This window comes from Talpa europaea, assembly GCF_964194135.1.
Source record: "Talpa europaea genome assembly, chromosome: 8".
Lineage (NCBI taxonomy): Eukaryota > Metazoa > Chordata > Mammalia > Eulipotyphla > Talpidae > Talpa > Talpa europaea.
In genome coordinates this window covers 40766661-40780214 of record NC_140075.1, presented here as the reverse complement: position 1 = coordinate 40780214, position 13554 = coordinate 40766661, and the positions used below count along the sequence as shown (strand labels likewise).

General features: G+C 45.7%; 1 protein-coding gene across 1 annotated transcript in view; it reads left to right on the top strand.

Annotated features, from left to right (window-relative positions):
- Nucleotides 1–7544: 7544 nt before the first annotated feature.
- Nucleotides 7545–13554, top strand: part of MYO5C (myosin VC) — a gene marked incomplete at both ends in the record, with an annotated part of 89608 nt that continues 83598 nt past the window's right edge. The window contains one exon of the mRNA XM_084240159.1: nucleotides 7545–7571. Coding sequence (XP_084096285.1) covers nucleotides 7545–7571 — 27 coding nt within the window. The remainder of the gene's footprint in view (nucleotides 7572–13554) is intronic.

The following is a 13554-nucleotide window of genomic DNA, read 5'->3' as shown; positions in this document are numbered from 1 at the left end:
GGGTAGGGCTTTCTGCCGTCTGTTTCACTTGAACACAACATGTAGGGATGTGGGAAACCCTCTTGGACCATATGTTTGGAGGACACACCCAAGAAATGGTAGGACCCAAAAACAAGTTTCTGGCTTTTGGCACAGAAATCACCATCCCAGCATGCATTCCTCCACCAGCCTATATGAAAAAGAAGTAACCCTTACCTGAGCCCTAGTTTCAAAAACAGAAACAAAAACATGCACCTAACAACCCTAAGATTCCTGAAGCAAAATTCAACAAAATTGAAAGGAAAAATCGGCAACTTGGCAGGAACACCTGAAACCTTCAATATCCCATTCTCAATAACTAATAGAATAGAAAGAAATTAAGCAAAAATACAGAAGACTGGATAACACAATCAATCAGCTTAATCCAACCGATATTTACAGAACATGCTACAGCAGCAAAATCCACATTCTACGCTAGCATCCACAGATCATTCTCTAGGATAAGACAATAAATGAAATACATTTACAAGTATTGATATCAAACATGTATGATCTCTGACCACAGTGGAAAATGGAATTATATTGGTAATCAATAGAATCGACAACTGAAAGGAAATTTGCAAAATCCCCAATATTTGTAAATTAAACAAGACATTTCTAAATAACAAAAAGCATAGAAGAAATTAGAAAACACTTTTACTTGAGAGGCAACAAAAATACACCAAAGTAGGATTAACCAAAGCAGATCCCAGAAGGAAACTGGTAGTTTTAAATGCCTTTTCTAGTATAAAAAAAAGATATGTCTCAAATTAATGAGATTTTCTAGTTAGGGAAGGAGAGAGTAAGCTAAACACAAAGCAAACAGAAGAGTAGAAATAATAAAGATTAGAGTGGAGATCAATGAAATTAAAAATGGAAAAATGAAAGAGAAAATCAATGAAATCAATGAAAGGATTAAAGAAACTGCAAACTTAGGGGAAAAATTAAACAAGTCATTCAAGGTTTTATTTAAAAAAAGTCCAGGTCCTAACTGTGTTATTGATAACTTATCAATTATTTAAAGAAGCAATAACACCAGCTGTTGCTGAGAATATTTCCTAACTCATTCTATGAGGCCAGCATTACCTTGACACCAAAGCCAAATAAAACACAAACTTTCTCACATGAAGCAAAAACTAAAGATCAATATACCTCATTAACGTAGATGCAAAACACTTAACAAAACATTACACACTGAACCAAGCAACACATAAAGCAAATCATATACCGTGACCAAGCGGAATCCAAAGTTGGAATCCAAAGTTGGTTTAACATTAAAAAAATCAGTGTAATATACAATAGCAATAGAATACAAAACCCATCTTAATTGATCATCTCAACTGATGGAGATCATCCCAATTGATTGAAGATTTTAAATATTTCACAGCAAAGTAGGAGTAAGAAGAACATCTTTAGTCTGACAAGGAACATGTATGGATAAAATCTACAGTCAACTTCATATGTTAGTGGCAAAAAAATTGAATGCTGGGCCTCCCCGGTGGCGCAGCAGTTGAGCGCTGGGCTGCGAAGCTGCCCGCAGCCTCTGCAGTGCCAGTTCGATTCCCGGCTGCTCCCAGGCCACTGGAGGAGGGTCCCGCATGGCGCACAGACCTCTCCTGCCGCCCGCTGCTCCCCTCAGCAGTGTACTTCGGTCCTTCTGCCTGCTCTGCTCCCCGCTCTGGCTCTGGTGAATTCGCTCACCCTCCCGCGCTTCTGACTGTACCCAGTGCTTGTATAAATAAATAAATAAATAAATAAACAAATAAATCTTAAAAAAAAAAAATTGAATGCTTTTCCTCTAAGACTGGAATAAGGCAAGAATGTCCCTTTACTCTTACCACTGCTATTCACATTGTGTTGGTGGTTCTCTTGACACACATGAAAATTAAGGTTACCCATGTTGGAAAAAAGGAAGTAAAAAATGGATTTATTTGCAAGTGGCTTAATTTTATATGTGGAAAATCCTAAGGAATTCACAGAAATTACTAGAACTAATAAATTCAGAAAAGGTCAGAAAATAGAGAATTAATATAAAAATCAATTATATTTCCACATACTAGCAATAAACAATCTGAAAATGAAATTAAGAAAACAGTCCTAAACATTCATAATAAATTATATCAAAGAGAATAATAACATGCTTAGAAATCAATTCAATAAAAGAACCATGAGGCTTGTACACTGAAAACTTCAAAACATTTCTGAGAGAAATTAAAGATCTAAACAGAAAGGCATTCCATGAATTAGAATGCCCAACACTATTAAGATGGCAATTCTCCCCAAATGGACCTATAGAGTCTACACAGTTCCTATTAAAATCCCAGTAGGCTTTTTGATAGAAATTAATCTGAAACTAGAATTTATATGAAATTGCAAAGACATCAGAATAGTTAAAACATTTTTGAAAGTGAAAAGCAAGGTTGGAGGAATTACACTTTCCAATTTCAGAGCTTCCTATAGTAATCAAAGTAGGTGTGGGACTAACATAAGTACTGTTGGGTTGTCAGAAAAGTCATGGCGCATTGTTGCTTGAACAAATACATAGAAAATATATGTCATGACTTTTCGGACCACACAATAACATAAAAATCAGTGGTGTGGAACTGAACATCCAGAAATTGCAATCAATTGATTCTTGGTCAGGCTTCCAAGGCAATTAAATTTTTTTTCAAAAAGTGATTCTAACAACTAAATATCCAAATATAAAGTAGGATTAACTTTAACCCTTCTCTCAATAATGCACATAAAAACTCCAAATGAACTATAGTCCTAAATGTAAGAGCTAAAATGAAACATCTGATAGAAAATCTTTGTGACCGTAAGTGAGGCAGATTTGTTAGATAAAACACCAATAGCATGATCCATGACAGAAAAAGAATGGATAAAGTGGGTTAAAATTTAAGTTTGCTCTGCAAGACACAATGAAGAAAGTGAAAACACAATCCACACCACGGGAGAACGTATTTGCAGTATATCTAATAAAAGATTTGTGATGACATCAAAGACATCTTTACAGACACATCACCCAAAGCAGTGATAGTGAAGGCAAAGATAAACAGCTGGGACTACATCAAATTAAAGAGCTTCTGCACAGCAAAAGAGACAATAACAAAAACAAAGAGAAACCCCACCAACTGGGAGAACATTTTTGCACACAACACTAATGATAAAGGACTGATCACAAAAATCTGCAAAGAGCTGATGAGACTCAACAACAACAAAGAAAATAATCCAGTCAAAAAATGGGCAGAAGAGCTTAAAAGAAACTTCTCTGAAGAGGAAATGCAAATGGCCAACAGGCATATGAAAAAATGTTCAACATCACTTGTCATCAGGGAAATGCAAATCAAAACTACCATGAGATACCATCTTACACCAGTGAGAATGGCACATATTAAAAAAACTAGCAACAACCAATGTTGGCGAGGGTGTGGAGAAAAAGGAACTCTTCTGCACTGTTGGTGGGAGTGCAAACTGGTCCAACCACTGTGGAGAGCTGTGTGGAGATTTCTTGACCTACTAAACATAGAGCTTCCATATGATCCAGCAATTCCACTCCTAGGTATTTACCCAAAGGACACAGAAACATCAATTCCAAAGAACACCTGCACGCCTATGTTTATAGCAGCACTATTTACAATAGCTAAGCTTTGGAAACAGCCCAAATGCCCAAAAATAGATGACTGGATCAAGAAGATGTGGTACATATATACCATGGAATATTACTCAGCGTTCAAAAAAGAGAAACACATGCCATTTGCAGCAACATGGATGGCGCTGGAAGGGATCATGCTCAGCGAAACAAGCCAGAAAGAAAAAGAAAAATACCGGATGGTCTCACTCATAGCAGGAATCTAGAAAACTTAAATAAGGGACCAGGAAAAAGAATAACTATAAGAAAGTGAAAATCAAAATCAACAAACAACTATGAACCAGAGACACTCTATGGGGGGAAGGGGGCGGGAGGGGAGGGATTGGGGTCAAAATAAGGGGGTTGCAATTGTATGGGGAAAATAAAAATTAAAAAAAAAAGATTTGTGGTGAAATATATAACAAAAGATGGTGGATTTGAAGCACATTTACACTCCAGCCCACCCCCTTCCTCCTAAAGCTACAATAAATGATAACAAACTCATTAAGAGAAAGAGAATGGAGGAGAGATAACAGCAACAACATTTCAGAAGATGAAAAACAGGTAGACCACTGTCGTTTATTTTCATGGCCCAAGCAGGCTGAAACCAAAGCTGGCAGAGAGGGGGAGCGGGTAAGCAACCTAGGTCAGGCTGCAAAAATCTGAAAGACAAGAATAGGATTCAGAGGCAGCAGGTAGCACTGTAAGTGGCATGGGTCTGAAAATAGAGCTCGTTGAAAAATTGTTTAAATAGCAGTGGACTGAAGTTCAAGTGGACTGAACACTTGAACTGACATTTCACAAGAGAATATAATACCAAAATGCTCAATAAATAGCCATCATGGAAATGCAAATTGACCCACATTGAGGTATCACAATACACCCATCAGAGAGGTTAAAATTTTAAAAACTGACTATCAAGTATTAATGAAGATAGTGCGTGACTGAAACTCTCACACATAACTGTTGGTATAGATATAAATAGATGCAATTGTGCAAAACTGTTTAACAGTAACTACTAAAATTGAATACTGCATACTTTATGACCCACCATCCCACTCCTTTTATATAGCCAACAGCAATGCATATATCTGCACATCAAAAAACTGAAATAAAAATGTTCATAGTAGCATTATTCATAATAACCACAAATTGAAAAAACCCAAACCTTAATCAGAGAATGAATACATCAATTATAGAATGTTTCTACAATGGAAACAAAAAATAGTAAATTGTAAATAGTAAATTTACTAGAAATAGTAAATTTCTACAATGGAAACAAAAAATAGTAAAATGTAGCTACATACAAGAACATGTAGAACATACAAGAACATGTAGCTACATACAAGAACATGGATAAATATGTAAAAAGCCAAGTGCAGAGAAGTTCCACACATGATTCCATTTATAAAACCAGATCAAACTAACCAATGGTGATAGAAATTTTAACAGCGTTATCTTTGAGGTCGGAAGACTTGAAGGGACATGGACGGTTCTAGAATGTTGGAAATGTTCTAAGTTTGGATCTGAGTGGTTGCTTGAGTGTGTCAGTGTTGTTTTCCCTGTGTAAGGATTCACTGAGCTATATGCTTAATATTTGTGTACTTTTCTGTGTATGTTAGTCATGAATAAAAATCTTATTGAAAGGAAACAGGAGTTAGACCTCTAAATTCTCTTAACTCTGAGCAGCCTGGTAACTGCCCCTACTTCTTTATGCATTTTTTTAGTGCACAAAATTGAATTTACCATCATCATCTTATTGTGTCACCCTTCACTGTTGGTCCTTAATAGGCCATTTTAAAGTTGTTTTTTTTTTAATTCTCCTTTTTTTCTCCTGATTTCATTTCCCTTAACCTCATAGACAGCCACCCCCCTCATTTAATGGCATTGTAATTTATCATCCACACGTATTCACATACACTGTACTTATGCACAATATATAGCATTGCAATTTTTGTAAGATTTAAAATATATGTAAAGACTTGTGCTAGATATCTATTCAACACTGTCTTTTATATCTGCCCGACCTGATAAAGGTTGATTGTTTTCATTCCTACTAGCAGCTGCGAAATTTCACATTGTCTGTTCATACTATTTTACTTATTCATTCCCTTATTGATGGATTTTTAAGTGTTTCCAACTCTTTGATATATAACCATGCTGTGTTGAGCATCACTAAGCTGTCTCATTGGGTGATTATGTGAGAATTTTTTCTGCCTAAACTTGTTTTCACTAAATATTCTCAAATTGCTTCCTAGAAAAGTAGAATCAGTGTAATTCCCACCAGCTGCATGAGCAGCATTTGATGTTCAACAGAAATATTTTTGCCAATCTGATGGGTATAAAGTGATATCTCATTGTTTTATTTTGGTGTTTCTCTTATTATTAATATGGTTTATGATATGATAGGGCTGTGTAGGTGGGCTCCATTCTGTTCCATTATTCATTTTTCCATTCCCATGCCAGTATTACAATGTTTTAAGGACTATGGCTTTGTGATATCCCTTAATACCTGGTAGGGTGAATCTCACCTTTTTGTTCTTTGTTTTGAGAACAATATCAGTTTTTACATGGTCTTTTATTCCATATAACATTATTGTATATTTTTTCAAAAACCGTGCTAGGATTTTTATTTCAACTATATTAGGTTTACATATTAATTTGGGTGGAATTGACAACTGTACAATATTAAATATTGTACACCCATAAAATGGCACGCCACCCTATTTATCCAGGCCTTCTTTTACGCCCTTGAAGAGAAATTTAAACATTTCTCCACAAAGGCCAGTGGATCCTTGCCAGTGTGAACTCTGACCACTTTAATTTTGCTGATAATGTAAATATGTTATTTTCTTTTTCTTTTTAAAAAATAACTTTTTATTGCACAACATTGGTTGACAACACTACATGATTTAGGGGTACAGGTTCACACCTCTTCCGCTGTATGTTACCACACCACGCCCACCACCAAAACCCGAAAAATCTTCCACCACAGTCCATTACTTCCTCCCTGCCTCTGCTTGTCCCCACACCCCCACAGCCTCTGTTTTGCTTTCTATGGTATTTTCTAAATCATTATTACTTATATGAAGAAAAATTATTCATTTTTATATTTTATTTTTTTTAATATTTATTTATTTATACAGGCACTGGGTACAGTCAGAAGCGCGGGAGGGTGAGAGAATTCACCAGAGCCAGAGCGGGGAGCAGAGCAGGCAGAAGGACCGAAGTACACTGCTGAGGGGAGCAGCGGGCGGCAGGAGAGGTCTGCGCGCCATGTGGGACCCTCGCCCGGTGGCTGGGAATCGAACCTGCGCTGCAGAGGCTGCGGGCAGCTTTGCAACCCAGCGTTCAACCACTGCGCCACCAGGGAGGCCCTATATTTGGTTTAAATATGGTCAGCTGGACTTTATTAAAAGTTCTACAGTTGGGTGGAGTCTCTTGGATTTTCTGTGGCAATGGTTTCCAGCAAACAGGTGTGACCTAAGGACGCTAAACCTTGGGCCGGGAATGCCTCCAAACACACCTGCCTTCTGTTCGGGAGCGCGCGAGCCCGGGGCCGGCGGGGGCTGGTTCCGGCCCAGCGCTCGCGCCCGGCACCCGCTCCCCGCCAGGTGCAGCCGGGGCCGCGCGGCGCCCGGGGAGCAGGTGGGCGCTGTCCGGCCGCGCGTCCCGGCCAATCGCAGCGAGGACTCGCCCAGCCGGGGCCGGGCCGGGCCAATGGGCGACGCCCCTCCCCCGGGGCCCGCCCTGGGGAAAGTTTCTCGGCGGCTGGAAACTTCTCCCGCAAGATCTCCGGGCGCGGGTTGACGCGGCGCCGACGCCCCAGATTTGCACCCCGGGGCCTCAAAGGCTCGCGCGTCGCGGCCCAGGAGCTGCCCCGACCGCTCCTGCCATGGCGGTGGCCGAGCTGTACACGCAGGTAGGCGAGGCCGGGCCTGGGGCGCGCGGGGGGGCGGGCGCGGCGAGCGCGGGCTGTACCTGGCCGGGCTGGCCCGTGCGCCTGGCGCGCGCCGCGGGGAGGGAACGGGAGCGGCCCCCCACTTCCAGGTCCCGCTCGGGGTCCTGTGCCTGGAGGAAGCGCCCCCGCGGGAGTCCGGGTCCCCTCGGGACGGGAAGGCCGAGTGCGAGGGGCTGCCCCTCCCGGCGGAGCTGCCCGGGGCCCAGGGTTGACGCGCGCGCCCCGGCCTCCCGCGCCCCGGCCCCCTCCTCGGCGTCACGTAGGGGATCGTTGCCCCAAGAGACGGAGAAAACGCGAAACCAGAGGGAGGGCGAGTATCTATAGTCTTCCCAAGCCCTGGACAGCGCCCACCAGGAGCTAAGGACGGCAGCATTCGGGGTGCGCGCTGCACCGCCCTGACCTTCAAATTGCCGGCACGTGCGTCTCAGTTCACCTGGTGCCCAAAGCTGCCGCCGCCGGGGCTTGTGGTCGGGACCGCTGGGAACACAGGGGGCCCGGCGTGCAGCCCCAGGCTCTTCACCTGACCTGTGTGCGCCGCTTTACGGTTTACAAAGGACCATGCACCTTGGCCCCCAAGAAGTCTGCAGCTGACTCCGGAGACTTCCTTGGGGAAGGGCTCTGCCCCTTCCTAGGAAGAGCCGCATTCCCACACGATGCCCAGCACTGCGAGGCGAACGTGGTTGATTGTTTGGATAGAGTGTTAAAGTGTTGGCCCCTTTTGGAAAAAATCCAGTGGAATAGCCATGAAGCTGGATTCGTCTGCATCCTGTGGGGAGTGTCTGGAGCCCCCAGTATTCAGGTGGATGAGACAGGAATCCATCCGTTTTCTCAGACACATACCCAAACTTTGTACTTTAAAAGATACTTTAAAACAATTTATATATATATATATATATATATATATATAAAACATCATCCTTCATTTTTGTGCAATGTATGGTTTCGCGTGAAATCCCCACCACCAGTGCACCCGTGCACCGTCACCATAGTCCCCTCTGCTCCTCCCTCCCTGGCCTGATCCTGCCCCCTCCTCCTGCCCTGCAGGATGCCTCTGCTCTGTGGTTGCCTGTTGATTTTGATATTTACTTTTAAAAGACACTTTTTGCTGTAACTATAAATTGTAGTTGTCAGTCATTGTTTCAGCAAGCTCTTTTTCTTTTGCTTACGAGTAAAATTAGTAAAAATACAATCAACAGAATGGGATTTTCCCCTCTGATCCATTTCCATTGACTCGAGTTCTGTGGGGACAGCGTCTGAGTTCTCTAGTTCTCTTCTAGAGTTGTTTTTACAGTGCGAATGTGAGCCACCAGACGCTTCTGGATCTTCCGAATGCTGGAGATAAAATTCTTGAACAAAGTTATTCTTGGAAGATAAGTTGACAGATGAAAAGTTATTGATGATTGACATATCTCAAGTTACACTTTTTGCTGAAGCAGAAAATGCAGGTGCGAGCTTCCCTCTCACAGAGTGTTTCATGCCACAGATATTTATTCAGTACCACGCAGGTCCTAGGAACAACGCAGGGAAACTCATAGGGAGGAGTTTTATAGAGATGAGCTTGGATGGATGGAGAGTCTGAGACCCCAGGGTCCTAAGGGGCCTTGATGGGCTTCCCTAACCACCTTGTGTCCAAAAGACGTCTGTGTCCTAGACTGCCTCTGCCTTTCCAGCCGGCCAGAAAGCCCCCGATTGTCAGTCCCGCAGATGGGACTCTCCCCTGTTTGTGTAGCTGCCTGTTTGGGTTTGGGAGAGCTGGCTTTGTTAAGAGTTCTTTCTTAGATGGAAACAAAATCTACATTCCCTCCTTGCTTGTTTCTCACCCCGCCCCATCTCCTCGTCCGGCTCCCGCCTCCGAGGTTTAGCCGGCTCTCTGGAATGCCAGCAAGTTTGTGACTTCGGCACTTTGGGCACATTTAACTTAGACCCGGGGCAGGGGTGCTGTTCTCCTGCAGTCTTAGTGGCCGTGCAACGCTTTTAAACAACCGGAACCCACCTGCCCTAGAGACCAGGGTGATGGGTGGCCACCAGACCAGGGTGATGGGTGGCCTGCTGATGGAATCCCTGAGGCAGCCAGTTCCATGGTGACCGCTGCACCCACCCCAGGAGCCTCCAGGCTGCCCCACTCACCCACTTTACACGGTCTGCCCCACCGAATCTCCCTCCTTGCGTCGTCCCTGAAGACATGCTTATTATCTCCTGCAAAACACTAAATTCTTGCTGTGTGTAAACATTAAGCTTGGGAGAGATCAGAAAGATTTTTTTTTTAAATGGTAGTGTTGCCTCTCAAGGAATTTCCTAATTAGTGAGAAATGAGAAATGTTCATTCTATCTGCTGAGGTTTAGAGGGTGCGGAGTTGCTTGCTGGGGGCTAAGGCTGAGAAGAGGAAGGTCATGTCAGAGAAATAGTCAGGGCTTTGTACTCCAGTGAAGGTCTTGAGTGCGGAATGACTTAGGAAGTTGGCTATGCTGGCAGCACCCGTGGGACCCTGTGCCCATGGAGAGAATGGAGTCAAATAACTAAAATCTTAGGTCACTCTAATATACAGAAAAGGCTTCGGGCTACAGTATTGGAGCTGGAGGACGGAGGCAGCGTCTGGAGAGAGTGAGGTAGGCAGGAATGAGAGAATGGACTTGGCCATACAAGGAAGAGGGAGGAAGGTGCTAAGGATGACAGTGAGGCTCGTGTCTGGATGAGGGAGAGCAGGGGTGGTGCTGTTGGCACCACTATGGGCATCAGGAGGATGAGTGTATTTTTAGGAAAGTTCTGAGGCCAATTTTGTCCTTGCAAGTGTTAAAGGGATGAGGGGAACCCTGGGGGAGAGCCCTGGGGTGGCCGGAGGTGGGGGAAGGGGACGGGCCAGGAGTGGTAGTTAACCAAGGCGGTGAGGAGGAGGTGAGGTGAAGAGAGAGGGGGCCAAGACAGGGCACAGGGGAATACACCTGTTCAGGGAGGGGGAAGAGACAGAGGGTTCTGGAAAGGAACCATCCCAGGGAGGAGGAGAGGAGAGCTGGCATGGGAACCACAGGAAGTGAGGTTCCAAGAAGGAAGAAGGAACTCCTGGGAGGAAGTGTGCCAGTCCCAGTGTAAAATGACCCAGCTCTTCAAAACTGTTTGGCAGTATGCCTTAGAAATGTTCAGAGCCTTTGCTTCAGCGGGTCCATTACTGGAAATCTTGTTGAGAAAAACCGGTCTGGCCATTGCCTACTTGAGCTCCCCTAGGGCTCCTGCCACGTTCAGACTTACTGGCCAGTCACTAGGTCCTGCCTCTGTGCCAGCTCCCAGCGCCCCCCACCTGCCTGCTCCTCATGCTCTTCCAGTGCATGTCTGCAGTGTCACCACTCTGGCGAGTTTCAGTACTTGATGCCCATCTAGTGGAACTGTTCTCTGGATCTGGCCTACTCGGCCATGAGTGCTGTGGGTCTGTGGGGCCATAGCCCCTTGCCAGCGGCCCTACTGTGGACTGTCATCAAGTGTTCTGTGTGTTGGAGGCAGGGCAGCTATGTGCCTCCCTGGGAGGCAGTATGCTGGTCTCTGGGGTACAGTTGTGGTTCTGCCCCTTGCCAACTGGCTGATGCAGACAAATTATTGGTTAGTAAAAGAGGAAAAACAAGGGTCATAAAGACTAAAATACTAAGTCTGGGCTTTAATTGGTGCAACCAAACTACTGGGAACGTGAATTTTTGATCAACAGATGTTTACGGAGTTCCAGCAATTGGGAAGTCATTGTATTGGGTTCCAGGGCACAAAAAGCTCTTGAAGTTCAAATGAGGTGGGGAAGATGGGGACCTACCCAGAGAGCTGGGGAAGGGGCAGAGGGCACTCTGTAGAGGAAGCTTCTGACCCTGCCTAGGATGGAGGGGGCAGGGTAAGTGCCCCAGAGGAGGGCCTGGAGCCACTTGACTGCTCAGAGCAGCTTGCTCACTGATGGGGGGAGGTGAGCGGCACACAGCACAGGGGCAAGGAAGAACGTGACATGTTCTAGACCCCGCTTGTGGTTTGGGTGGCATTAGGCAGAAGGTGGCTTGAAGAGGGGGCGAGGCCTGAGTAGGAGAGTGGCTTTCCAGGCCAGGCTCTTCTTCAAAATCTGTAATGGAGAATTTTAAAGCTTTCCTCTTGCCAGGCCCTACCCATGGGAACTCTAACTCAGCAGCTTGTAGCACTAACGAGAGAAGATTAGTGGGGGACAGGAAAGAGGGCGCTAATTTATGGCTATGGCAGTGGGGGGCAATATGTTTGAGATGCAGGCTTTCCAGCACCCGACTACCAATTGGCTTTCGGGGTGTATGGAGGGATGGGGAGCCCAGCACCATCCCAGGTTTCTGACTTGAGGGACAAGAGGATAGAGAAGGAGGAAGTTTGCCACAGGCGTAATACTAGAGCTTGCAACTTGTGACTGTCCAAGGACACTGAGGAGCTGATATCTGGGAAACAATTGGAAATGGGGTGCAGACCCACTGAGAGGGGCAGCTGGAGGCTCAGGGTAGTCATGGAAGCCATGGGAACGCAAGAAGCTCCAGAAACAGCCTATCTGGAGAGGCTGGGAAGAGAAGGAAGGAGGCAGGAGCCAGGAAGGGCCTGGAGAAACAAGTGCAGAGGAAGACGAGAGCGAGCAGGGTGTCACCCCCGGCCCTCTCCTAGCTGACCAGAACTATGGAGACTCCTCTCCAGTCCAGGAAGTGACTAAAAGGGAAACTTAGGTCACTCATACTCCATGTAAGGCCTTCAAGCCTTTCTGTGGCCGATGCCAGCAGACCCCCTCAGAAAGATGGGCAACATGAGAAGACGCCTCTCTCTCACCTGAGTGTGGGGGTGGCTGCATTTGGCACCTTCCTGACAACATATCACTGCCTAAAGTCAGCGGCCCTGAAGCTTTGCCGAGCCTCTCTCGGCTTGGATACCAGGGAGTCGCCCGGGAAGGAGTGCCTGGCCATTCTGCCCTCCTGGTCGGCTGCAGGCGGGTCCCGAGAGGGCTCCTGCCACCCTGGAAGGAGCTGCGCTGGGGAGGTCATAGGAGAGCTCATCCCATTATTTGCGCCCACTGAAATGCTGGAAAGTTAGCTCTCCCTCCGGTTTCTGTTTGAGGCATTGCCTTTGAGTCGAAGAATGTGTGGAAGGAGGGCGGGATGGAGTGGGTGTGACTTCCGCCGGGCTGGGTAAACCTCGGGGTGTTTGCTTTCCAGGCTGGGTGGCAGCTGCGGGGCTCTGAATGGCCTGGCCGGCAGCTTTTCGGACAGAGGCACGGCAGACAGGTGTGCGCGGTCAGGGACCCGGGAGGCCATTGGTGTCCGCTCCAGAGAGAGGCTGACATTTGGCTCCCTGTGTCCTAACACTGCTTATCACTTAGCAGTACTTGTAGCTGGAACAAACCCAGGGGACAGATCAGCCTGTGCTCTGTCGAGTAGACAGCTGCAGTGGAGAGTTCAGGATCGTCTGCAGGGACAGGCTCACTTAACAACAGCTGAATGTAGGAGTCCAGGCCCTGGGTCTGCTGGGGACTCTGTGGTGTTCGATGGGTTATTGACTTCTCTGAGCTTGAATTTCGGGGTCAGGAGGGGGAAAAAAGACTTGGATGGGCTTAGTGACTTTAGCATTACTTCTACCAGCCCCAGGGTTCCTGGGGAGGCCCTGCTGGACTGCGGCTGAGCCCCCAGCTCCATTTCCGTCAGAAAGCCTCCACTTTCCCCTATTTCGGTGTGGGCTGCGACCCCTTTATCTGAAGTTAGCTTTCTGCAGTTTTAAAAACTGACTAACAACTTGAACAGTCTCCAAGGACTCTTGCTAAAATTCTGTAGTGACCATTTCTTGATAAATTGGGACATTCTGTTAATGATTTCAGCTTTATGAGGTTAGCAGTAACTCTTTACAATAGCCCATCTGAGGTAGGGCATGGCAGCCCATGGCAACAAGGATGTTGTGTGGAGTGTGGGTGTGTGTCTGAGAGGT